This window comes from Phyllobates terribilis, unplaced genomic scaffold, assembly GCF_046119375.1.
Source record: "Phyllobates terribilis strain yellow unplaced genomic scaffold, ASM4611937v1 Scaffold_1__5_contigs__length_1240528914, whole genome shotgun sequence".
Taxonomy (NCBI): Eukaryota; Metazoa; Chordata; class Amphibia; order Anura; family Dendrobatidae; genus Phyllobates; species Phyllobates terribilis.
This window is the reverse complement of record NW_027362761.1, coordinates 469,521,454-469,547,626: the sequence shown is the minus strand read 5'-3', so window position 1 is coordinate 469,547,626 and position 26,173 is coordinate 469,521,454. Positions and strand designations below refer to the sequence as shown.

Here is a 26,173-nt window from a genome sequence, read left to right as displayed (position 1 = left end):
AATATTTTATTTACTTTAACTTTTTAAGGTTTTAATGGCTAAAATTAATGTTTATACGGTTGGCTCTCCTGATTTGTTGTTGAGATAATCCAACCTCAATGAGTGATGGACATGAATTGGCTTGTACAGCAGTTTTACAGCTTGTTAGCAAGAGACACCTAGGTATTCACCCTCTGTTCAATAATCTGCAAAAACACAATCTCACATGGAAAGCCTCAGACAGAAATACCTTGCATCCCGGAGGCAGGAAAGATTGAAGATTCAACAGTGAGTTGAGAAAAAGAATCTATAATCTTGTTTTCCTATACTGCACAATAAACTCAGAGCAATATCTCACAAATCCATTGTATATTTCATTTGTTGACATTGTAAAATAGGTAAGAGAGTGACCCTTTTATTAATCCTTGACACTTTTATGGTACATCAATGTCTTTTTCACACCCTCTTCAAAAGAACTGTAAGTGTGAATCCAACAGCAAGCCTTGGCAGTTGCATGGAAAAAGGCATAATTTGGATAAAAATAGAATAGAACAGGAATACATCAAGTATATTAATTAAATTTAATAAAGTTAAAGGTGGTCCTTAGTCACGTCACTTAATATGGGGGTGTAAGGGTTAATCCAAATTATGAAGGAGCTGAATATATAAAACAGAAGGCGTGTCGGATCAAAAACCCTTTCCAAAAATGTATTGTAGCAAAGGCTTTTCTGATGTCGCGGGACAAGATCTGATCATCGACACTAATAAATGTTCCCCAATTTTGACTTGAATCTTTAACCGATCATTCTCCCATTCCTTTTTTAAAAAAAATAATAATATTAATAGTAAAATCCCTTGAAATGTAAATAGTTTTGAAAAATGTGTCACTAAGGGTTTCATTTATCAAAACTAAATAAAAAAACATCTTTATTTCCCATTAAATTTTTGTTAAATGTCCCTCTATGTGTTTCTCCAAAGTGTGAAACACACCTTCTGTTATGGATTCAGTTCTGCTGAGAGACATGTCACATAACCTTTCTCTTCTCTTACTAATAACTAATATTTCTGAAGTATCTTCCAGATGTCTTAGTGTATATAATTGTTCATTGCTATAGGAGCATCTGTAACATAAGATGCCTTATGTAAAGAGGTCCATTAGGTCCCTGTAATAATGTTGTATATGAAATAATTTTCACCTATAAATAGCAAAAGTGGTCATGTGCACTTCATCCATTCATTTAGAAAGTGCCTGTAAAGAAAATGTTCTATGTAGTGACATGTCCGTTTCCACAGCTTAGAAAAACCCAACGTGGTGAGAAATTGGACTGTTTTATAAATTACACTTGCAAATTTTTGCTGCTTCACTAAAATTAGCATAGCCTGCAAGTGAGAAAATGATCATTAACACGAACTTTACTGATGAACATCTATCAGCAGATTTAGCTTTCCTATATTTCCATTAGATGTCTTCCATGGTTTCGGAGCTCTGATTCTCTGACAAGAAAGATTTGTTCAAGGGAATTGACTATCGAAGAGAAATATATAAAACCTCATTAGGATTAAGCAAAGTGTTACAGATATAAGACAAAAATATCGCAGATGTAAAAAGTTTTTTTCTATTCCCCCTTGTACTTATTCCATGTAACTGCACGTGTCACGCTGAATGGTTTCTAGTTTCTTTAAATTAAAGATATTTGACCATATAAAGTTTTGAAGCATTGCTGCTTTCTTCTGATGATTGAACCTTTTCCATATGACTTATGAGCGCCAAGGAAGGTCTCCATTCAGAACTCCCTCTTTTAGTTAATTTGTTGAGCTGTTAAGGGTGGCTCTCACCCTGGTGGACCTGACCGATCGATAACAGTTGATTGTGGCAGCGGTTTTTAATGAAGCAGTTGTCTTTACGAGACAACATCTTTAAAGGATCCAAATTACTGCATGGAAGAAAGGCCTAGCAATCTACTTCTGCATTATGCCAATAAAACTTGATGCAGAGTACAACTAAAGGAATTCAATATAGTGCTCAAAGATGCACCCCTAGGTCGGAAGGCAGAGAAGACCTTGTTGGACCTATCTAAACTTGCACAAGATCGATCTTCCAACAGAACGTTCATCCATCTAGTGGCCATGACTCGAGATTGAGCCAAAAGACGCTAACCCCCCCCCCCAAAAAAAAATAGAAATGAAAAATAAAAAGGAAATAGACTTATCCCATTTGTTTGTCTGCAGGATTTTTCATGTTCCTAAGACAGTTTAATGAATAAATATGCAGATAGATGTTATTGGGGATGAGGGACAGAGATTGTCAAGAAGGCAAAACTTGAGTTTTACTGCAGATAGGTCACTGGGGGGAGGATTTTGCTGCAGTCAATTGTCATAATCTAATTAGGATTATGAGGGAGTAAATAGCTGATCTCCTGAAAAACAGATAGTTCTTTATATTTTTTTAGTTTTAATTGAACTATAATAGACATGAGAATAAATGAGAGGAAAAGAGGGGGGATGAAAAGGAAGAATTGTTAGAATGTAATTTTCTTTGTTTATTTTTTTTTTAAAGGAGCATTCACCTTTCAGACAAAAATTATGAAGTATGGACAATACCTGGCTTGGTTGATTAATTTGTAATTTCCACAGAAATTAAAATTACTGGCAAGGTGCAAGGATAAACCAATCGTAAGTGCAAGTGCCAGATTTGAGAACTAATTTCAATCGGAATCTAATGACATATTCTAAGGATATGCTATAAATGTCTGATATGAGATACTTTAACCCGACGCGGCCAATTTCCATTTTCACATTTTCGTTTTTTCCTCAGGTTCTTCCCAGAGCCATAACTCTTATTTTTCTGTCCACAAACATGTGAGGGCTTGCTGTTTGCGGGACAAGTTGTACTTTTGAATGAAACCATTAATTTTACCACATAGTGTACTGGAAACTGGGAAAAAAAATCCAAGTGGGGAGAAATTGTGAAAAAAAATGCAATTATGATATTGTTTTTGGGAGTTGTTTTTATGGTATATATTTTGTGGTAAAAATTACCTCACAATTTGATTCTTGTCATCAGTAAGATTACGGTGATAACAAAAATTACCAGTTTGTTTATTATTTTAGTGGTGAAAAAAAAAGTCAGAAGTTTGAAAAAATTGCTATCGTAGCAACCCATCCCCGCGATAACGTCATGGGTGCCCTGTTGAGTACTTAGAATGGTGCACCCCTGGAAGATAACTCTGCCTCTAGAGCTTAATTTACCGGTGTGAGACAAGTAACTAACACAGAACAGGAGAAATGAAATTTGTCTTCTTGCAAAGACATTGCTTCTCTCTGAGCTTTGCTGTATTGCAAAAATATTATAGCTATGTCTGCCTGTGAGATGGAAGCTGAGGCTGAGAGGAACCTGCAGATGTGTCAGTTATAATCACACACAGCTCTGTAGTGAGATCAGGAGAGCAGAGAGCGGCCATCACACTGGTAACACTGGTAACTATTACACATCACACTGGTAACCCTGTCTGCCTGTGAGATGGAAGCTGAAGCTGAGAGGAACCTGCAGATGTGTCAGGTATAATCACACACAGCTCTGCAGTGAGATCAGGAGAGCAGAGAGCGGCCATCACACATCACACTGGTAACACTGGTAACTATTACACATCACACTGCTAACCCTGTCTGCCTGTGAGATGGAAGCTGAAGCTGAGAGGAACCTGCAGATGTGTCAGGTATAATCACACACAGCTCTGCAGTGAGATCAGGAGAGCAGAGAGCGGCCATCACACATCACACTGGTAACACTGGTAACTATTACACATCACACTGGTAACCCTGTCTGCCTGTGAGATGGAAGCTAAAGCTGAGAGGAACCTGCAGATGTGTCAGGTATAATCACACACAGCTCTGCATTGAGATCAGGAGAGAAGAGAGCGGCCATTACACATCACATTGGTAACTCTCCCTTCATGTAAAATAATCTCTGATCGTAGAGTTATCTTCCAGGCAGCGTCCTCCCCAGAGCCTGGAAGAGATCATTTATATAAAGTGATAAAAAATGATTTCTTAACAAGGCATCTGATATGAGGCATACAGGCAGGATTTTTTTCAGCAGTCTATAACCTATATACCCATATTAATAGTTGAAATAGGTCAAATGTGGTGACAGATTCCCTTTAAAGGGGTATTCCCATCTCCAAGATCCTATCCCAATATGTAGTAGGTGTAACAATAGTAATATTAGCAAATATCTCCGATTAAAAATGTATATTTTTATGATTCACTATCTCTCTTTCCTCATATGCAGGCATCACAGGACCTTAGGTAACCATGGTTACGTCCACTGATAAAGTGTTAGTTAGTTAGTTAACTAGTTGCTAGTGGTCGTAACCATGGATAGCTAAGGTCCTGCGATGCCTGCACACGAGGAAAGAGATAGTGAATTAAAAATACTATACTACATTTCTAATTGGAGGTATTTGCTAATATTATTATTATTACAGCTACTACATACTGGGACAGGATATTGGAGATGAGAATACCCATTTAAGTAAATGTTTGTTGTAGTACTTGTTCCCTTATAGAGATGGCAAATTCATCTGTTGTTTTAATTAATTAACCAGTTCAACAAAAAATTGTCAAGTCCCGCAGAATAAAATCTTTGTAAACTTTTATAAAAAACAAACATAATGATGGTTTGATGTGAGAAACAATACAGCAAGTAGAATTAATTACAACTGCAAATAGTGCGTGGCTCAACTAGAACAGATAAAAAGTTAGAAACTTTTAAAGAACTATTGATTTGATACAAACTAATTAGAGGCGAAGAATGAAAATGCAAAAACACAGTATTGTTTCACTAATGGCTTCATTTAGACATTACCAACTGCAGGTTACGAACAACACGGAGGCAAGGTCATGCATACTATGGATAAAGTAAATGTGCTCTGTACATTAATACAATATAGAAAAAGACTGGAGATCTTTGCATTCAACTGTCCAAAACATTTGCATTTATTCTTTTATTACCATTAAAGGGGTATTCCCATCTCCAAGATCCTATCCCAATATATAGTAGGTATAATAATAATATTAGCAAATACCTCCAATTAGAAATGCAGTATAGTTTTTCTGATTTGCTATGTCTCTTTCCTCATTTGCAGGCATCGCAGGACCTTGGGTATCCATGGTTACGTCCACTGATAAAGTCACAGTTAGTTAGCTAGTTGCTAGTGGTCGTAGCCATGGATACCTAAGGTCCTGCGATACCTGCACATGTGGAAAGAGAGAGAGTGAATCAAAAATACTATACTACATTTCTAATTGGAGGTATTTGCTAATATTATTATTATTACACCTACTATATATTGGGATAGGATCTTGGAGATGGGAATACCCCTTTAAGTCTTTCCAACACATATGTGAAATATAGCTAGTTATTAAACTTTAAATCCATTTATTACAAATATTGCATTGCTTCTCACTACAAGAGATACTGTAATCATGATGAAATTATTATATCAATTAATGGGCCCAGGTATGCCCTGGTATCCACATGTTATTGTTTTTCTTTTGCCTTGGCAAGACTATTTTGTTGGAAGGGTATGTAGAAACAAGCTAAATCCTTCTACTTGGACATTCACAAATCAATGGTGGAACCTGGTAGCGCAGCAAATTGTGTTAATTTTGACGCTGTTAGGAATGACAATTTTGGAAAGCATTATAGCCTCTATTTTATCTGAATTACTTTAATATAGTATTTGAAAGTGAGTTCACAAATGGGCGTTACAGAGCACAAATCCCCCAAAGGACACAAGTGGGGCCAAAAGTGAGTAGAATCATTTTTTTCTTATTGGGGTCTTCTCCATACGAGGAAGAAACACCAAGTTTGAGCCACAGAGAAATCCTATACACACAAAGGGAATCCATCAGCAGATTTTGCTATGTAATCTGAGGACAGCATGGTGTATGGGTTAAGATAGCAAATTTATGAATTTGTCACTTATTATGCTATGTGCTCTTATTTCCATACAATGAATGGAGTTATTGCCTGGACTACAGGGCACCTGAGCACTGGTCTTACCACGCCCCCTCCTCTGATAAGCAGCTCACTATCAGTATACAATGTACACAGAAAGCTGTGTTGTGGGCAGGGTTATATTTTTTAGCTCTGCTTCATGCTACATCTAAGAACCCTGATTGTATCACAACTACTGCACCCAGTAAACTAAGAGATACATCTTTGAATTCAGGGTCTCTGTCTCTACATTATGCTGCTCTTAGAGAAGGCAGAAAAAACCTGGCGACAGATTCTCTTTACGATTTGTATCTAAAAGATAACTTCAATTCTCAATTTTCATTTAATAATACAATCAAGAAAATAAAAAAAAATGCATTGTGATCGCAAACTTGCACTTACCAACCTCCACAACACTAGAACAGTTGGGATCGTTGAAGCCAGCTGGGCATTCACATGTATAGGTTTCCTCAGATAAGCCTGACAAACAGATTCCTCCATTTTCACATGGGTTCGGTTCACACACGTCCCCTGTCAAAAAAATAGAATGTTTAATTATATCAGTCTCAAGAACAGAAAGAAAAATCTAAAAAGTTACTTTAAATTTTTCTAACTCCACCCCTTGTTTCCATGGGTTTCCTCCGGGTTCTCCGGTTTCCTCCCAGACTCCAAAGACATACTGATAGGGAATGTAGATTGTGAGCCCCGATGGGGACAGTGATGATAATGTCTGTAAAGCTCTGTGAAATTAATGGCGCTATATAAGCGAGTAAAATAAATAAACAAATCAACCACTGAGGACTCTCAAATTTTAATATTAAAACAAAAATCCTATAAATTAATATGTCAGGCAAACAACTTCTTGTCATATCTCACTTCAATTTGCATAGGTTGTTGATGTGTTCAGCAGTTGACAATGCGAAATTGAGTGTAGAGGCATCTGGTGTGTCTTGCAGTGCAGACAGCACATATGTGCTGGGTGCATCACAATAATTGACAGTAAAAGACAACTTGATAAAGAAAGCTGTATATTTTGAGTCTCCTAATTAGGGATAGAATAATACAAGACCCATAGGCATTCGCAGGTAAAGTTGTTCTATTGGGCATTTGTAGACCTACAAATTGATGTATAAATGTAAGCTTTATTATTTATATTTTCTTGATTTTTTTTTATGTTTTTCCAGTATTACAAGTATCACTAGGATATGGCATCAATTCCTTATTGGTGGGTCAAACCACTTAGACCCAAACCTAATCTTAAAATGAGGATAAGCACTAACTCTTTACAAATTTTTCCTGCAAAGCTTTGGAATGGTCTTGAGGAGGTTGTGTTGCTGCGATTGTGCAGGAATGTGACAATTGGAATTCAGACCCTTTGTTCTCAGGAACAGCAGGGGTACAAGAATTCAAACTTTTACCAATCATAAAGCCGAGACATTTTCAAGTGATAAGATGGAAAACAGAAATACACCTTTATCAACAGACATATATAATATGTGCTTTCTCTGTCATTGTGCACATTCAGCTCCACAACACATGAATTTCTATGCCAGCAGGACTATTTAACAACTAGCAAATCTCTCCATTACCTCTTACTGTAGGGATCTATCCAAATATACTTCCCTAAATATCAATGTCTATGATCAACTCTACACTAAACATGAGTGCCTCTACTGAAATCATGATTCAACAGTTAGCTTGAATTTAGCAATGTATTTTTTTCCATTTCGTATTGGGTATTGAATTTTGGCTTCCTTTGCTGAGATGCAAGTTGTGACATCAGATGCCTACTTGTGAGCTGAAGTCCCCTAAAGTAAAAATAGTGAAAGTGGACATTGAACATCGACAGAAATAAGAGGCTGTAGCTTCATTGAAGACAGGATAGGTGAGAAGCTGCGGAACACTTGAGAAACGATTGGAGTATTTTTTTTACCCATTTTTTGTCCCTATACAAATCAGCAAAATGATGACCGGCTACCATTTTCCTGAATTCCCATGAAGCGAATCGCAAAAAAATCTACTTGGGAGAAATCAGAATTATTTGAAAAGTTTGAGGCAAATTTAATTTGCCTCGAATTGATTCGCTCGTCTTTATTGTACGATAAAACTTGCTAAAAACATTTCTTTCTACTGCAGTTTCTATATAAAGTTTTCATTCTCTGGGGCCAAAACTATTCAAGTTTGCATTCTACATTGAAATAGCTAAAACTGCCAAAGAACAACATACATTACTGAGCTGTCTATAAAAGTATGAGGACTGCAGCCTTTCCTCCTATAATACTCTTTTTGCTACCATTTCTTCATGTATATCATCAGATGTATTCATACATTCAGCCTGCAGCTTTCACAGTCTAGTAGTGGGCTGTGAACAGAGGCGAGTATAGAATGTAAAGATACAATGAGCCATATGAGCAAGAGTGCAGTGATAAAAACCTACAGAAAAAAAGGGATTATACTACAGATGATGCACACAAAAAAGCATAATGCTGTTGGCAGATAAAAACAAATCTAATTATGCTTTACTGCCACCTAACCACATGTGTACATTTGCCAGGGAAAATTTACTGCTTGCTTCTGCATTGGACAGTATATACAGTGGTGTGAAAAAGTGTTTGCCCCCTTCCTGATTTCTTATTCTTTTGCATGTTTGTCACACTGAAATGTTTCAGATCACAAAACAAATTTAAATATTAGACAAAGATAACACAAGTAAACACAAAATACAGTTTTTAAATGAAGGTTTTTATTATTAAGGGAAAAAGAAATCCAAACCAACAGGGCCCTGTGTGAAAAAGTGATTGCCCCCCCCTTAAAACATAAATTAACTGTGCTTTATCACAATTGTGGGAAGCTGAGTTCAATTTCCCTAGCCACACACAGGCCTAATTACTGCCACACCTGTTCTCAATCAAGAAATCACTTAAATGGGACCTGCCTTACAAAATGAAGTAGACCATAAGATCCTCAAAAGCTAGATATCATGCTGAGATCCAAAGAAATGAGAAACAAAGTAATTGAGATCTATCAGTCTGGAAAAGGTTATAAAGCCATTTCTAAAGCTTTGGGACTCTAGTGAATCACAGTGAGAGCCATTATCCACAAATGGCGAAAACATGTAACAGTGGTGAATCTTCCCAGAAGTGTATGGCTAACTAAAATTAACCTAGGAACACAGCAACGATTTATCCAAGAGGTCACAAAAGACCCCACAACAATATCCAAAGAACTGCAGTCCTCACTTGCCTCAGTTAAGGTCAGTTTTCATGACTCCACAATAAGAAAGAGATTGGGAAACAATGGCATGCATGGTAGCGTTCCAAGACAAAAACCACTGCTGAGCAAAAAGAACAAAGACTCATCTCAGTTTTTCCAAAAAACATCTTGATGACTGCCAAGACCTTTGGGAGAATACTCTGTGGACTGATGAGAAAAAAGTTGAACAATTTGGAAGGAGTATGCCCCATTACATTGGGCATAGAAGTAACACAGCATTTCATAAAAAGAACATCATACCAACAGCAAAATGTGGTGGTGGTAGTGTGATGGTCTTGGGTTTTGCTGCTTCACGATCTGGAAAACTTGCTGTGGTAAATGGAACCATGAATTCTGCTGTCTACCAAAAAATCTTGAAGGAGAATGTTCTGCCATCTGTTCATGACCTCAAACTGAAATGCACTTTGGTTATGCAGCAGGACAATGATCCAAAACACACCAGCAAGTCCACCTCTGAAAGGCTTAAGAAAAACAAAAAAGACTTTGGAGTTGCCTGGTCAAAGTCCTGACCTTAATCCAATTTAGATGCTGTGGCATGACCGGTTCATGCTTGAAAACCCTCCTATGTGGCTGAATTACAACAATTTTGCAAAGATGAGTGGGCCAAAATTGCTCCAGAGTGTTGTAAAAGACTCATTGCCAGTTATCGCAAATGCTTGATTGCAATTGATGCTTTTAAGTGTGGCCCAACCAGTTATTAGGTTAAGGGGCAATCAATTTTTCACACAGTGCTCTGTAGGTTTGGATTTCTTTTTCCCTTCATAATAAAGACCTTCATTTAAAAACTGCATTTTGTGTTTACTTGTGTTATCATTGTCTAAAATTTACATTTGTTTTGTGATCTGAAACATTTAAGTGTGACAAACATGCAAAAGAATTAAAAATCAGGAAGGGGGCAAACACTTTTTCACAACACTGTAAGGTTTTTTGCTTACACACATCCATAATTTATTTGCTAATTTAACATGAAATTTCTCTGCTATTTTTGTTTCCACCTCTTGGAACGAGACAATACCACACATATGTCAAGTAAACCAGAATCCAGAAGGAAGACTTGGCAATACTTCAAACAAGATGTCAACACAAATCGTTAATCATTTGCATATGAAAAAAACATATGTGCCATATTGAAAGGAAACTAGGGACCAATAAGAAACCAAACCTGTGGGTAGCTACCGGTTTGTCACCTGGCATGGGGTAACTTTATGTCAGAAAAAGCTAACTATGTAAAATGAATATAAGAATTGTATCATAAATGGAGTGATATAATTGCTGATATGACTAATAATGTGAGTTACTGGTAGAAGTAGCTATTGGATTTCCATTAAGAAAACAATCAAAGATTTAGGACAATTCTGATGGCAATGCACCAAAATTTATATGGTATTTGAGATTTCTACAACTCATGCAAAAATAAGCTGTTAAATTCAAGGATTTCTGCATGTGAATTAGCAATGTAACATTCTTGTTCCATATGATGTTCCAATGAACTGTTATCAATCATAATGGAATTTGCAGGGTCTTAAACATGGGGGGTGTTATTTGGATAGACTGTCAATGTTTAATCAGTGTGGATTACAAATCGTCCTGGTCCTGCAGCCCATCCAAGCACAGGTACTGGAATAGACTTTACCTATGCAAGTGTGAATGTGAACCTCTACTGATCGTAATCATAGTAAAAATCATGCGCAAATATTTTGTTTCAAGAATAACATTAATATATTTGTCATATTGTCAGTAAATCTCAACCTCATTATCATCATTGTGTTTTTCTAAATAGATATGATAGAATGATGCTCATGTATGTAATTTTTATTTTAGGCTTCAACCATTTAGAGGATACCAGTTCAATATACCATGACACCCATGAACTTATTAGAGTCTTACTGTATAGCCATATACATATGATTTCTTGCAGATGATGTATTACAAAGATAATCAAAAGTGCCATAGAAAATATTAAAATCTCTGAAGCCCCTAGTGTGGGGGTATTCACCCCCTACCTCCTTTTTCCTCTTACACAGTTTTTCAGTAAAGAAAGAAGAGCTTGCAATCTCTGAGACAATGGGAATACAAAAGTAGGAAATTAGGTATAGCTGGCTAGTGACAATCTTAAGAATGCAGACAGCTCCTTTTGGAAATGATAGACCCTTGCAGTACCAACGAGGATGTTTTTTGTGTGTAGACAAAGGTATATACTGTAGATTAGACAAGTAATTAAAGTAGGAAAGGTCTTTTCAGATGGTTGGGCAAGAAAGGTACTCGTGTTTACACATAATTCGGGAAGTGGAAGAAGCTATTGCACCCTGAAGCCATACGCTAACAGAACCAGAACTCCAGTAAGTCTGTATAAAACACAACTGATGGTGGCAGTGAGTAGTACTTGGGTTATCGTGGAGCTAGCCGTGACCGTGCCGTGGGTATATACACATATTCCATGCGTTGAAATCGGAGGTGTATATACTATACACTCACTGCTAGTTTCCCGGTAACCGACCTATTAGTGGAAACAGCCTGCTCAACCTCCGTTGATCGTCGGTCAATTGCATAATTGTCAGGATGATATGGGGAAGCAGAGAGCTGTTTGCTTCAAAGATAACAGCAGATGGTTGAGATATGACCCTCCTGGCTGAGATCTTTTGACACAAAACTTTGGGGAGATTTCATTCCATTAAATTGTATACCAAAAAGAAAATATACAGACAGCACATGAAAGCATAAGGCTTCATGATGGTGAAGAGGAGATTACTTTTATTTTCCTCACAACGGTGGCACTTGAAGCTTGATGGTTACAATCACACTTCATGGCACAATACACTTAATGGTTACTGAATACATCTCAAGACACAGTATACTTTGTGGTTACATGTGACACTTAAAGAAAGCCTGTCATTATGATTTTGAAGTGTGAAGTAAAGACAATGCTGTAATGGCGCTATAATACTAATAATATTGATACCTTTGGTGAAGAAATCCACTCGGTGGTTATTCTTTAATCACCATTTGAAGTTTTTTGCTAATTAGATTTCAGTGCACAGGGGCACCAGACTGTGCACTGGGTCTTCTCCTTCCTGTCTGTGATTCCCAGACCCTTCCATCTGCCTCCAGTCTAAGTATGAAAGATCACTGCTGAGATTTCTATCAGAGGAGACAGGTCATTCAAAGACCAGAGGCCGGCGGAGGGGCCGGGGACTCACAGACAGAGAAGAGAAGACGCAGTGCACAGTCCGGCCCCTGTGCATCAAAATCTAATTAGCAGAAAGCTTCAAATGGTGATTAAAGAAGAACCATAAAGCAGATTTATTCACCAAAGATATCATTTTAATGTGTATTACACTGTCAATATAGCTCTGTCTTTATATTAGAAAATCGTGCTGACAGGTTCTCCTTAAAAGTTGCTGAACACTTTTATGATCAGGAATTGTTTTCCTAATAATTCTTGACCAAGGTGTAACATGCTCCAACACTTCCAGTATAGCAAATTTTTATCCAAAGAAACTGTTGGCTTTTGCCCATCCTACTACATTGCCACTACATTGCCACTATTCCCTGCCACAAACTTCCCGTCCCTGCCTAGACATTTTACTCGTGGAGTTACACCAATCAATTTGTCTCCACTTTGCACTAACCTGTTCTTTCTTGGCTCCTTGTAACCACAAATCTATTACCTTTTTCAGGTTTCCCAATCACACATGGTCAGAAACTTAAAACACTCAATGCAGCAGGAGTATGATCACTGGGCCACATTTTGGCAATCACAGTCCGATGTCTAGTCCTTGATAGGAAAGCTCATGGCTTACAACAGAAGCAATACAAATGTTACATAATACACAACTGTGGCCATTTGCATTGGATAGCCTAAGGTGGAAATACAGTACATTGCATGTATATGCCTATCATTATAAACTGAGCCTGCAGAAATCTGTGGAATGACGTAAAGAATTCTACATGAAGAATGAAAACTTTAAGTCTAACTGAGCCGTGTTTCAGCTGAAGAGATAGGCATAAAACGAAAGTATAATGTATGAAATATGCTTAAAATGCAACAATGTTCAGCCCGCTGTTATCTGAATGCCTTCTACAGATGGAGAGAGACGTTTTCCACTCTAAAATAAGGATAAATATTCAAATCTCTGTAAACAGCAGCTAATAATGAGGCATAAAACGTTAATTCTAGAAGTAAAACATAAAACTTTCTCAGTGTAACACCAACAAGTCTAAAGCTTGCATCTTATACTAATGAAGATTCAATTTTCCACTTCATTTCCCCCCTAGGAAAACTGAATCATCATATTCCGTAACACAGAGCCCCGGAAAGGCCTCAAGCAAAACTTAAGAGAAAGCAAATCATGGAAAAAAGATACAGTATGAAGGTTAAAAAAAATCCATGGCAAGTAACAGTCCCTGTAGCCTTTATGCTAGCATTGCCCTTTTCATTGTTTTCAATAGTCAGTCATGAAGCTGAAGGTATGGGGCTGAATCTGATGTCATGACAACTACATGCTAGGAAATGTCTGATCTCTTCTGTTTCTGATGATGAACTGATTGTTCAATGTCCGTGTCACTATTAGTCTTCTAAAGACAGAGAAAATAGCCTTCGCCTGTAAATTAGTCTTTTGGGGAAAATTACATGGAACTAAAATTTGACATCAAGTATAACATTTGTAATGTTACTGTGTTTCTCCAAAAATAAGACAGGGTCTTATGTTATTTTTGTGCTTCAAAAGATTTGTTGGGGCTTATTTTCACGGAATGTCTTTTTTTTGCATGAACAACAATCCACATTTATTCTTGAACAAAAAATAAACATTTATTCAAAAATAATGTTGTCATGACTCATACATTTCACATATACATGTATACACACACTGCACATACGGTATACACAAGCCTGTCACCTCTTCAGTTCCTCTTGAAGTTAAAGGACCTTTGGTGACATCATGGTCACATGACCTTGACGTGACTAAAGTTCCTTAAGCAGTCTTAACCTCAGAATCTAAATGCTGGGGGCCCCTAAGAGTGAAGGCCCTGAAAAATTTCCCAGTTTGCCCCTCCTTCCTCCTAATGCTGGCACTGCATACCAGCCTGTTTCTGCTATAGTTCCTTTAGACTTCTGTAGTTAAAAGACTCTTGGTGACATCATGGTCACAATGCTGTGATGTCACCAAAGGTCTGTAGGCAGTTTTAACCTCGGAATAGAAATGCTTGGGTCACCAAAGAGTGTGGCGGCCCTGGGCAATTGGCCATTCCCCCTCCCCCGACCTTCCCCCGAACACCAGTGCTGACTAACTGGGCTTATTTTTGGAGTAGGAGTTATATTTTTATCTTTGAGATCTCCTGAAGAAGTCTGGTAACATTGAAACGCATTGAGAATAAACCGCTGTTACCTTCTATACCGCATATTGGAATTATTTGTGGACACATCACCAGTAGCGCAGGTTATCCACATCTCTGATTACCTCAACAAAAATTGATTGTCATTCAATGGCTAAATTAAATAATACAGTTTATTGTAATGGTAAAAGCACAGAAGATAGCTAGAGATCTGGCGTTATAGCGCTGCAGCCGGGTCTATGTTACTTATATGGTGGGAATGCCCATTGGTTTGTGAGTTATGGAATTAAATTTTCTTACTGTACAATAGTCTCATTGGTGGCAGAGTCACACCCTCCCGCCCAAATAGGCCTAGTTTCCATTACTCTGGATTCAATCTCAAAGGCAAAGTAAGATATCCTTAGGCACTTTCTAACAGCTGTTATGTCAATAATTCCATGTCACTGGAAATCCACAAAAACTCCCACTTTGGGTGAATGAGTGGAAGAGGTTAACAATATTATGAAAATGGAAAACATGATTGTACATGATAACAATCACCTCAAAGCTTTTCAAAGCCAATGGTCATGTTGGATATGGCTCAGTGAGAGGAATGACCTGGCCATCTGGCTGTCAGAAAATAATACTTAAAGTAGAATGTCATGGTAGATGTAGTCACTTCTGAAGTGCTGGTTTCAATAAGACATGTTTTTTTTTTTTGCTCTCCCTCACCTCTTTTTCATTCCCATTCTTTCTCTTTCCACCCTCCTTTCTTCTTTACATTCCTCTAGCACATACATAATTATTTGGTTCATGTAAGAGCTTATAGTAATACCTCATCATGCTAATTATACCAATATTCTAATGTTTAACGATAACTTAATATTAACAACCGTCAATTTTTTTATAGTTATTATTGAACGGAATTGGAATGTTCTGTTTTCATATCAATGTTGTTAAAACCCAATAAAAATATTTAAAGTAAAGATAGCAAGAGATGTACAATATATGCAAGATATCAAAATATGCTTAACATATCTAAAGACATCATCAACAACTACATACCAGAATATATGAAAAAAACTTGTGTCATACTCAGCCTCCATATCTGGGGGAGCCCCTCCATGCAATACCTGCTTTATAGCTGAGGCCTAGATGGACACTGGAGTAGTTTTTCTATGATACCATTTCATTTAGACTCAACTCCTCTTTGTCTCCGCGCAGAAAGCTAAGATGAGACTAATATCCTTCAACTGTCTATGTAGTGCCTGAGTCCTAAAGTACCTGGCAGTGCCTGTTATCATCTTTCTTCTAAAAAAAAAGCTAAATTGAAGCTGAAATGAAAAATATTAGAGTAGAAGAATCATATTAAACTATAGGATTAATCCTTTCTAATACAACATGCACCATTTTACTTATTGGAGATGCCCCAGGTAAGTAAGATGTGTATAAGTAATCATAGTAAAATTAACATTTAGGACCAAGACTTGACTAGTTTCCAATCATTACATCTAAGAACATCAATCCTCATAGGAAGAATAACAGATAATTATACATCTCAGCGTACTTCATAAATGTAATGAATTTATGTAAATGTACACAGAATTATGATTACAACTGACGGCCGGCACAGTCAGCAAATGCACTTATATGAAACTGAGAGACTTTATCTACTGATGAAAATGTCTGTATCCTATGGATTAAATAAGTATTGCTATAAAAGTTTATCATGTAGTTTTGTTTGAAGATCATTAAGGGAATACACAGTCTCTTCTCACTCTACCCCCTGGTATTATTTCCTATACAAAAAGCATAGACATGGAGATAATTTAGCAGATACAATTAACATTTATACTGATATCTAACTAAATATACACTGTGTTCCAAATTATTATGCAAATAATATTTTCTCAGATTTTCTCAAATTACCTATATGAATTGCAGTCATTGTAATTTTCCAGTCAAATAACTATTAGAGTACAATTGAAAGGTTTTTGTACAAACTGCCTATGATAACAGTATATTTTTAAAAAAATAAAAAACTCAAACTGCACTCAAAATGCATGTTCCAAATTATCATGCACAGCAGTTTTCAACCTTTTCATTTTAATAAAGAACAAAAAAATTGTCATTTTTGAAATTATAAGCATTAGCAGGTTATTACAAACTGAAATCAAACAGTTTTCAACTCAAAACTTTATTCTAGGTGATGATACATTTGCACATAGGACCGCTTGTTTGAAAGGAGCTTCTGAACTCTCTCGTCCATTGAATTTGTCAGGTTTTGGATGGTTTCTGCTTCAATTGTTTTGCATGAGGACAGAATACCCTCCCAGAGCTGTTGCTTAGATGTGAACTGCCTCCCGCCATCATAGACACTCCTTTTGATGATGCTCCAGAGGTTCTCAATGGGGTTGAGGTCAGGGGAGCATGGGTGCCACACTATAAGTTTGTCCCCTTTTATGCCCATAGCAGCCAGAGATTCAGATGTGTTATGTGCAGCATGAGACGGGGCATTATCATGCATGAAAATGATCTTGGGCGGAATGCACGGTTCTTCTTCTTGAACCATGGAAGGAAGTGCTGTTTGAGAAACTCAACATACATTATGGAGTTCATCTTTACCCCTTCAGGGATCCTAAAAGGGCCGACAATCTCTATCCCCATGATTCCAGCCCAAAACATTACTCCACCTCCTCCTTGTTAGTGCCGTAGCCGTGTTTGCATGGGGTGTCCATCAACAAGCCATCCTCCACTCCATCCATCTGGACCATCGAGATCATTTCATGCATGATAATGCCCTGTCTCATGCTGCACATAACACATCTGCATCTCTGGCTGCTATGGGCATAAAAGGGGACAAACTTATGGTGTGACACCCATGCTTCCCTGACCTCAACCCCATTGAGAACCTCTGGAGCATCATCAAAAGGAGTGTCTATGCTGGCGGGAGGCAGTTCAATTCTAAGCAACAGCTCTGGGAGGGTATTCTGTCCTCATCCAAAACAATTAAAGCAGAAACCATCCAAAACCTGACAAATTCAATGGACGAGAGAGTTCAGAAGCTCCTTTCGAACAAGGGGTCCTATGTGCAAATGTTACATCACCTAGAATAAAGTTTTGAGTTGAAAACTGTTTGATTTCAGTTTGTAATAACCTGCTAATGCTTAGAATTTAAAAAAATGACAATTTTTTTGTTCTTTATTAAAATGAAAAGGTTGAAAACTCTGCTGTGCATAATAATTTGGAACATGCATTTTGAGTGCAGCTTGAGTTTTTTATTTTTTAAAATATATACTGTTATCATAGGCAGTTTGTATAAAAACCTTTCAATTGTACTCTAATAGTTATTTGACTGGAAAATTACAATGACTGCAATTCATATAGGTAATTTGGGAAAATCTGAGAAAATATTATTTGCATAATAATTTGGAACACAGTGTAAGGTGTAATTCTGACACAATTCTGCCTCCCAAACACAAGTATTTTTAAAGACTAACTACACCTCTTCAGGGCAGATAGATATTCAGTAATCCACTCATATGTAACTTTCATGAATTGTACAGAGTTACAACTTTAATTACTCCAAAATTATTACTATTTTCGAAATTAACTTACTCTTCAGCTCTCTTCTATAAAGGCTCATGCACATGACCATATTTTTGGTCGGAGCGAGATCCGACAAAACATCAGATTGCACTTGGATCAATGTTACTCTATGGGGCCGATTGGAGAAAAAAATCGCAGCATGTCCTTGTTGGATCTGATTAATGGAACGCACTCAGCAAGCATGTCAATGAGTCTGTGGAAGACACTGGACTGCACTCGGATGAAATCTGAGTGTAGTTCAATTTTCACGGACTGACAGAATGGAGAAGAGGGAAAAATGTTATTTTCCATCTTCTCATCCAAGAAAATTGAATCATACTATGATCAACTCTCATCAGAATTTGATCAGAGTGTGACTATCATAATTGGCCCAATTCTCTCAGATAATAGAAAAAACTCTTGTGTGACTCGCTCATATGAGTGTATTTATTGGACGAGAGCTATGCGATGTATTATCGGATAGCACTCGGCCCAATGTTATACTATGCGGCAATGCGGATCTGCTATTTTTTCTCTTGCTGATTCGGCATGAGAAAAAAATTTGCATCATGTTGACAGTGTCTCCGCAAATTGGAGTATGCGCACCCATTCAAGTCTATCGGTAAATGTACAACATTGGACTGCACTTGGATAACACTAAGGTGACTCTTGGATCAGAGCCGATTTTCTGACATGAGGAAATATACGCTCGTGTGACCCCGGCTTAATACTGATTTCAGGCAGTGGTGAGGGAGAAGTCACGCCCAAGCCCTAGTTACGTCCTGTCTTTTTACATGGGTATATTTAGCTGGTGCTGTTAAAAAAAAACAACTTTGTAAATTACTTGTTTTAAAGATTTCATCTGTTCTTCCGATATTACTTTTATCCTCTTTTATTGTTTATAGTTCATTGCCGTGGGTACCAGCCACTGCTCAGGCCAGAGGTGCCACAATGCTGCTAGCCTACTCTGTCATTCAACACGCAGCAACCAAATATAGACTCCTCTTCTGGTACTAATTCAGGAAAGGTACTTCTTAGCTTTTGCCCAATACACTGATTCACTATCTGCAGTATTGTTTGGTCATTTGACCATTAGGTGCAAAAAACTGTCTTCTTATATGACTTGGCCTCACTTAGAAAAGACCCAAAAGCTGTCTCTGGCTCTTGTAAAATACCATTGTCTATGCACTACAATGGTTTCCAAAGACTTCCATGGCTTTTGTGTAATGCCTAAAGGGTTGGCCAGTCAAAACTGGTAAGTCTGCAGTCTCTCTGTGCGACTACAGACTTAAGAATCCCTTCAGCACGTGCACTGTGCTGTGCACTGCGGGATTCACCGGTATGAGACCCAGTAATGGAAGATATGTACGTATGTGTTATATCCATACACTTGTATTGAGCAAGGCCGCGCCTTTTAGTCAGACGTGCCTTTTAGTCGGACGCACCCACTGGCCGTCCACATCACTAGATGGGGCAGGACCATGCTCCATACAAGTGAATGGAGAGAGGTGGTGCTGAATGGTCGGGGGTATGTATAACATATACATAGCCTCCAGTCCTGGGTCTCATACCGGCGAATCTCCGCAGCGCACAGTGCACGTGCTGGAGGGATTCATAAGTCTGCAGTCACACAGAGTGACTGCAGGCTTATCACTTTTGACCGGACAACCCCTTTAATTTTCACTGCACTTAAATAGAAAGCAATTTAGGCCATTGACATGTGTCCAATAATTTGGTCTTATTTTTTCCTTGTGTGATACAGAAATATTGGTGGTTTGATGTCAAAATTGATCTAATACTTAATTATAAGAAGCATGCAACATTTTTGACTATAGGTGAGTCCCAATGTAACGGATGTAACATTTGCATGACACTTTCACTGTCAAAAGGCTGAATATCTTGTTTGCATGTAGCAGCTGAAACTTACAAATGTATTGCTATACACAGGTGACATATGGGTATTATTTATGTGGAAGGATATCAAATTATCCTGTTTGAGTAATTAATGTAAACACTGTGTAATGTATGCAGCATGAAATGGAAGCATGATTTGTTCTACGTAATAAATGCGCATGTTTCTGTGAATCTAAATGATATTTATTCAAATCATTTTTTTGGGGTACATCCCCAAGTATGCCAACAACAAAAAGTAGCTGTTTATGCCAAGGTGCATGTTCACTGCATTAACGAAAAATAACTTTATATATCCATGTAACGGATGTACCACAGTTAACGAAACTGATGTAACCTCCGATGTATCTGTATATGTGAAGACAATCAAATGTCCAGATCTTGGAATCAATGAAGATAAACACGTGTCTATTTTTAGCAGACACTGGCGGGTCCAACTTGCTGATGACATCTGTTGTAGGGTACCACATTTCATCCTTTGTTGTGAGGCCTGATTCATCCATTTCTTCTCTTCTATATGGCATTGACCATTACTTCCCAATTATCAGAAATGCCAGTTATAATGCCATAGTACTCCTGTGTATCGTAGCGAACAACAAAGTCCCCATCCTTCACAGAAACATCAGAAACTGATGACTCTGCAGAACCTCCATACATCTTTTTTATGGCATTTTGCCAAGGCCGGTTAAATTCGAAAGGGATGATGTCCCACATTTCAAATCTATCTCCACTCATCATGTTTTGTCCACAGTTTACTACTACTCTTCTTTGTGGAATGTGCTCTCCTGATAATGGCCTCTTCTCCTGAATGGCTCTCCTGATAATCCCACCTACACCGTCAACTGGATTCTTATCATGGGCAGTATCAAAAAATGACCATGTGACGTTCTCAATTTGCGGGTGGTGATAGCTCTGTGGATCTTGAACCATTAGCAGGATGTATCCATTTTTAAACTGGCTTGCGGCTCCATCTGAGAACATGTGAAGAATATGTATTGGGGAAAATTTCCACAGATTTTGCAAGTATTCAGGTTTCTTATATTTTTTCATATAAATATCAGGCTGCATTGTAAATGTTAAAAATATATGGCTGTAAAGGACACACCAATTGTTATGTTATGTCCGTTACATTGCTATGTTGCTTCAGTTATGTCCCTTTAAAGTAAACAAAAAATCGTGATGATGAATATGTCCAAAAAGCAGATAATTAGAATTTCTTTGACTCGGTTTCCGAGATCTCAGACTGTACTGTTGCAACATTAAACAATTGCTAAAAAATGTTTAACTGATGTAAAAAAGGATAATACAATTTTGATAATTGCCAAATTTTGTAAGCACAACTTTTTTGTGAATTATAATCATACTAAAATTAAGAAGAAATATCTACCTTTGCACATTCATGTATTTCGCTGCACTTTACTTGCATGTTTTGTACTGATGGAACCTAAAAATAAAGCAAATTTCTTCACTCCCAAGGACCCATACACATGTGCTAACAAAGTCCAAGATGGCTATCATGTATGATGGCTGGTCATGTATTTCGGCATTGCCAACTGCACATTGTCACACAGTTCAATGTGTTAGCAATATGAGTAGCTTAAAATTTCTGGAAAAATATGGTAAATAATTTTTCAGCATCAGATTCCCTTTTTCGCTGGAATGCACCTATATCTAAATTTGGCCACTGGAATAGTGCAAATATTGCATAGAAATTTCAGCATTTGTGTTTTGATTTGGCAAAAAAAAACCTGGCTGCACCTAACTGATATACATGAACCTATCCTTTAATGCAATCAGTGATAGAACACACTATTGAATAGTTCAGTGTTTTTTCTTTACCCGACTTAAGCATTTTCATGATCTATCTTGATCATTTAACATTTCTGTAATTTTTATCTATGCTTCAGTCAAACTTATTTTTAGCCAGTTATGCTCTATGGCAGTGTTCCCCAACTCCAGTCTTTAAGAGCCACCAACACATCATGTTTTCAGAATTTCATTACTATTGCAAAAGTGATAGAATTATTGCCTGTGCAGGCGAAACAATTATCACCTGTGCAATACTAAGGAGATCTAAAAAACCTGACCTGTTGGTGGCTCTTGAGGACCGGAGTTGGGGACCATTGCTTTATGGCAAGATGATAAGAACGTATTGCTTCACACAATCCTGGTCCATGGCCCAGGTCAATGCTCTCTGGCCAGGGACAGGACCTAAACAAGTTTCCTAAGATTCCGGTTCCCTAGAGCATCATATGGTTCGCAGTCATTGGGTGACATCATCTATGTGGTGTGTGGCACATAGGTAACAATGAGCCAGCTAGGAAAATCATAAGTGGAGCCTGGGATCCCAGAGGGTAAGAAAATTTGTGCAGCTCCTGACCCAGACGAGAGAGCATTGACCTGGGCCATGGACCAGGGTTGTGCAAAGTAATCTGCTCATCTCTAACAACAAGAGATTGGTATCAGAATATATTTATACCTAAATGTGGATCAAACATTCATAGTCTCATCTGAGAGAAAAGACAGAACATCTTTTAATCAAAAAATTTTTTCGACATGGAAGACTAATTTTAATTCACATTTCCCAAAATACTGTATCATAACAAATTAACAAAACTAACCATGAAATCTGTAAAAGTTAATAAGAGTTCAGTAAAAAAAAAAAATACTATTGCAAACTTTCATTTTATTCATCAGTTCTAGGCTTGGAATTCTGATCACACTAATTACATCAGGAAAATCAATACAGCATGTGAAATTTTACATTTACTATTAAAGGGAACTTTTTACAGACCGGCTTTCTGTAAATGCTATGAAAACATTTTTAGTTTTAGATAAAAGATTCAGTTTCCTATTATTTAATTGTAAAATTTTTAAATGGGGCCAAGGTTCTGTTGGTGGCTGATCCATTGTTCTATATTCTCCACTTCCCTCTATACAGCACATAAATAAAAAATCTGGTTCTAAATGCTGTTGCTAGGAGCATACAGATTTTTACAGCTCCAATTGAACTCGATTGTAAATGCAATATATAATAAGTTTATAAGCTGCCCCTAGTGGTGACTGCAAATACTCAGAATTTTAGCATTTGTATTGATTCAGCTGTGTTCACTCACAACGCCCACAATGCCCACACTGTGGCCAAAAATTACAGCAGACCTGTGCAGTTGCAGATCTTTCCCTGCTCCCCTGCACAATTTGTTTCCCCAGTAAAAAACATGTAACGGCTAAATCTAACAAGTGAAACAGCTTTTTCTCTGCAAAATTACATGATTCTGGAGGTGAACAGTGGAAAAGAACCTCATCGGCACAAGGCTGTTGCATTATTTTTTTCCCACAGCACTACCGCTGTTTGTCAATGCAGCGGCAGCCTTACTGTGTGAATGAACGCAAAAAATGTGCAGCTCTGTAATAGAAAAATAGAACTAAAAATAATATTTTGAAGTCAAGTTGCACAAAAATTTGAAGCTAAGAATTAAAAGAGTTGAACATTCCATTTGTAAGTATTTGATGACCATGCACTTATTCAGCCGGTATATGGAGACAGTAAATCGTCACCACCACTCACCTGCCAATGCAGAAATGAGCAGCGACAAACAACTCCTTCATATTATGTTCAGAACTGGAAATACTCCGTAAATTACAGTGATTAGGCTGACCTCACATGAGCGTATAAAAAATCATCAGCATTTCATCCAGAAAACTCATACAATTTTTTTCTCACTTGACATCCGTGTGCAGTCCGTACGCAATCTTTGTTTTACAATAGCAGCTATTCTTAATTTACAGGACCATTTACAGTTTTCTATGTTAAAGAATTGCAAAGTATCTGTAAAAAAAATCAGATGCTGAGGCTTTGTATGGCATCAGATTTTTTTTGTGCACCCATAGATTTAAATGGGTGAGTTTCATCCAAAACATTGAAAAAATTAGTACATGCTACAATTTTTTTCCCACAAAGATTCAGTCGGCGAAAAGAAAAATTGTTCTCATCTGCACAACCCCATTGAACAACATTGGTCCGTATACTGTCCGTTTTTTCAAGGACAACACTCGGATCGAAAATACCCTTGTGTGACCCAAGCCATGGGGCCCTGCAAAAAAACATATGAGAAATCGGCCAAATTTTATCCAGAAAGCTTGGACAATTTTTTTCTAATTTCCATACGATTTTCATCCATGAGCTACCTTTGTGTCCATTTTTTACATCCATGTGCTGTCCTTGTGCGATCCGTTTTATACATCTACATTAAAAAATGTATATGATCAAATACACTTTCTTAGGTTTATAATATAAATGTATCTGTAAAAATCAGATGTCACTCAAATGTTTTGAGTGGAATCCGATTTTTCTTTTACACACCCTTAGGTTTGAATGAGTGAGTTTCATCCGAAACTCTAAAGAAAGTAGTGCATGCTGTGATTACTTTTGTCATGGTCAGTCAGAACGAGAAAAAAATCGTTCATTTGAACAGCCGTATTGAATAACACATCATTGCTCTGTCCGATTGAAAATTGGACAGCACAAATCTGATTTATTCGCTCGTGTGCATGGGACCTTACAGTGGTTTTCTAGCACAGCCATACAAGTGAGTATAACTGCTACCTCCCAGGTGAGATTTGTACAAAGGATTCGCAGGTGAAATGCTCCAAACTTCACTCTAGATTACGAATGTATTGTGAAAAATCAAGTTAATGGCCAAATCTTAAGAATATTGCAACTATATTTTGATCTCAATGTTTCCTTCAGGATAATTTTTTAACCTCCCAGGGAACTTAGTAAAGTTCTCAAATATTAGCTTTCATAGGGTGTGACTGCTTGCTATGTTTTTCATATGAACATCCATTTAGCGGAATAAGTGTAAAATACATTTAACTGATTAAAAGCTTTATTGTACACTCTCTCACTTTGCCCAAAATATTTGCTACTTTTAATTAGTTAAAAAAGCTTAGTATTTACATCAGATCCCATGAGACAGAGAACGAGAAATATCACAAACTGGTAAAGACCCAGTAGGGGGCAACCATAGTAATCAAAATTCAATAACACTTGATAAAAACATTAACTTCTTTGTTCTGGTAACCTCCTAAATAATTAGCTGACTGCTCGCCATATACATTATCTTAGCTCGGTGTATTAATAATGGAAGATATGCTGCTCTTACAGTCCTTGTACAAAAAGAGATCTAGAGATTCTAATATACCAAAGTATAGTATGTGGTGAACAATGAGAACGGAAAAATTGTCTATTCAGCAACTTTGGAATTTCGTTATTGCGCTTTTGTTACAGTTTATTTTAGATATAATCCCTTGATAATTCATTACCATATTTTGGTTTTAAGAAATATAAAAAAAAAAACATTCTCAAAACATAAAACATCATAAATATTGTTTCTTAAGGCAACCTGTCATGTCCAAAAATATTATATACCTGCAGATTAAGGGTGCCTGCAGATAAGCAATTGAAAAATTGTTTGAGTTTCCACCAGAAAACTTGGACAATTTTTTTTTCTAATTTTCACCCATGTTTCATCTGTGTTTGTTTTTCACATCCATGTGACATCCGTTTTCCATACATGTGTGACTACATTAAAACATGTAGATGATCAAATACAGCTTCCTAAGTTTATAATAGGAATCTATCCAAAAATTCGGACACCGCTCTGATGGTATACCGTGTGGTATTGATTTTTTTCTCGCACCATGTGAATGTGTAGGATGAAAGTAGTTCATGCTGTGATTTTTTTTCTCACGGACACTACGACCAAGAAAAAAATCATTCATCTGAACGGTCTTAGTGTATAACATAGTGCTGCCCAATTAAAAATTGGATATCACACGTTTGATTTATACGCATGTCCGCAGGCACCCTAAAAAACGGATAGTACTCATCCGATTTGTATGCTTGTCTGCATGAACCATTAGGGATAACATGTTGGTAAAAATTGTTAAAATCCTGCCTGGTCGCATTATTGGAGCAGCAGCTGCAGGGAGAAAATTAATTTAGATCCTCCCTGTAGCCTCTTCCAATCAATGGGAGGTGCAGGAAGATTTTAAACTCACTGCTCACTACACAATGACTGCACTCCTTGTCAATTTGAGTGACAG

At 37.3% G+C, this 26,173-nt stretch overlaps 1 protein-coding gene across 2 annotated transcripts in view; it reads right to left on the bottom strand.

Annotated features, from left to right (window-relative positions):
* Positions 1-26,173, bottom strand: part of EDIL3 (EGF like repeats and discoidin domains 3) — a 1,054,696-nt gene that overhangs the window by 845,831 nt on the left and 182,692 nt on the right. For both annotated transcript variants that reach the window (XM_073678987.1, XM_073678994.1), the window contains exon 2: positions 6,383-6,511. In XM_073678987.1, the coding sequence (XP_073535088.1) occupies positions 6,383-6,511 (129 nt within the window). The remainder of the gene's footprint in view (positions 1-6,382; positions 6,512-26,173) is intronic.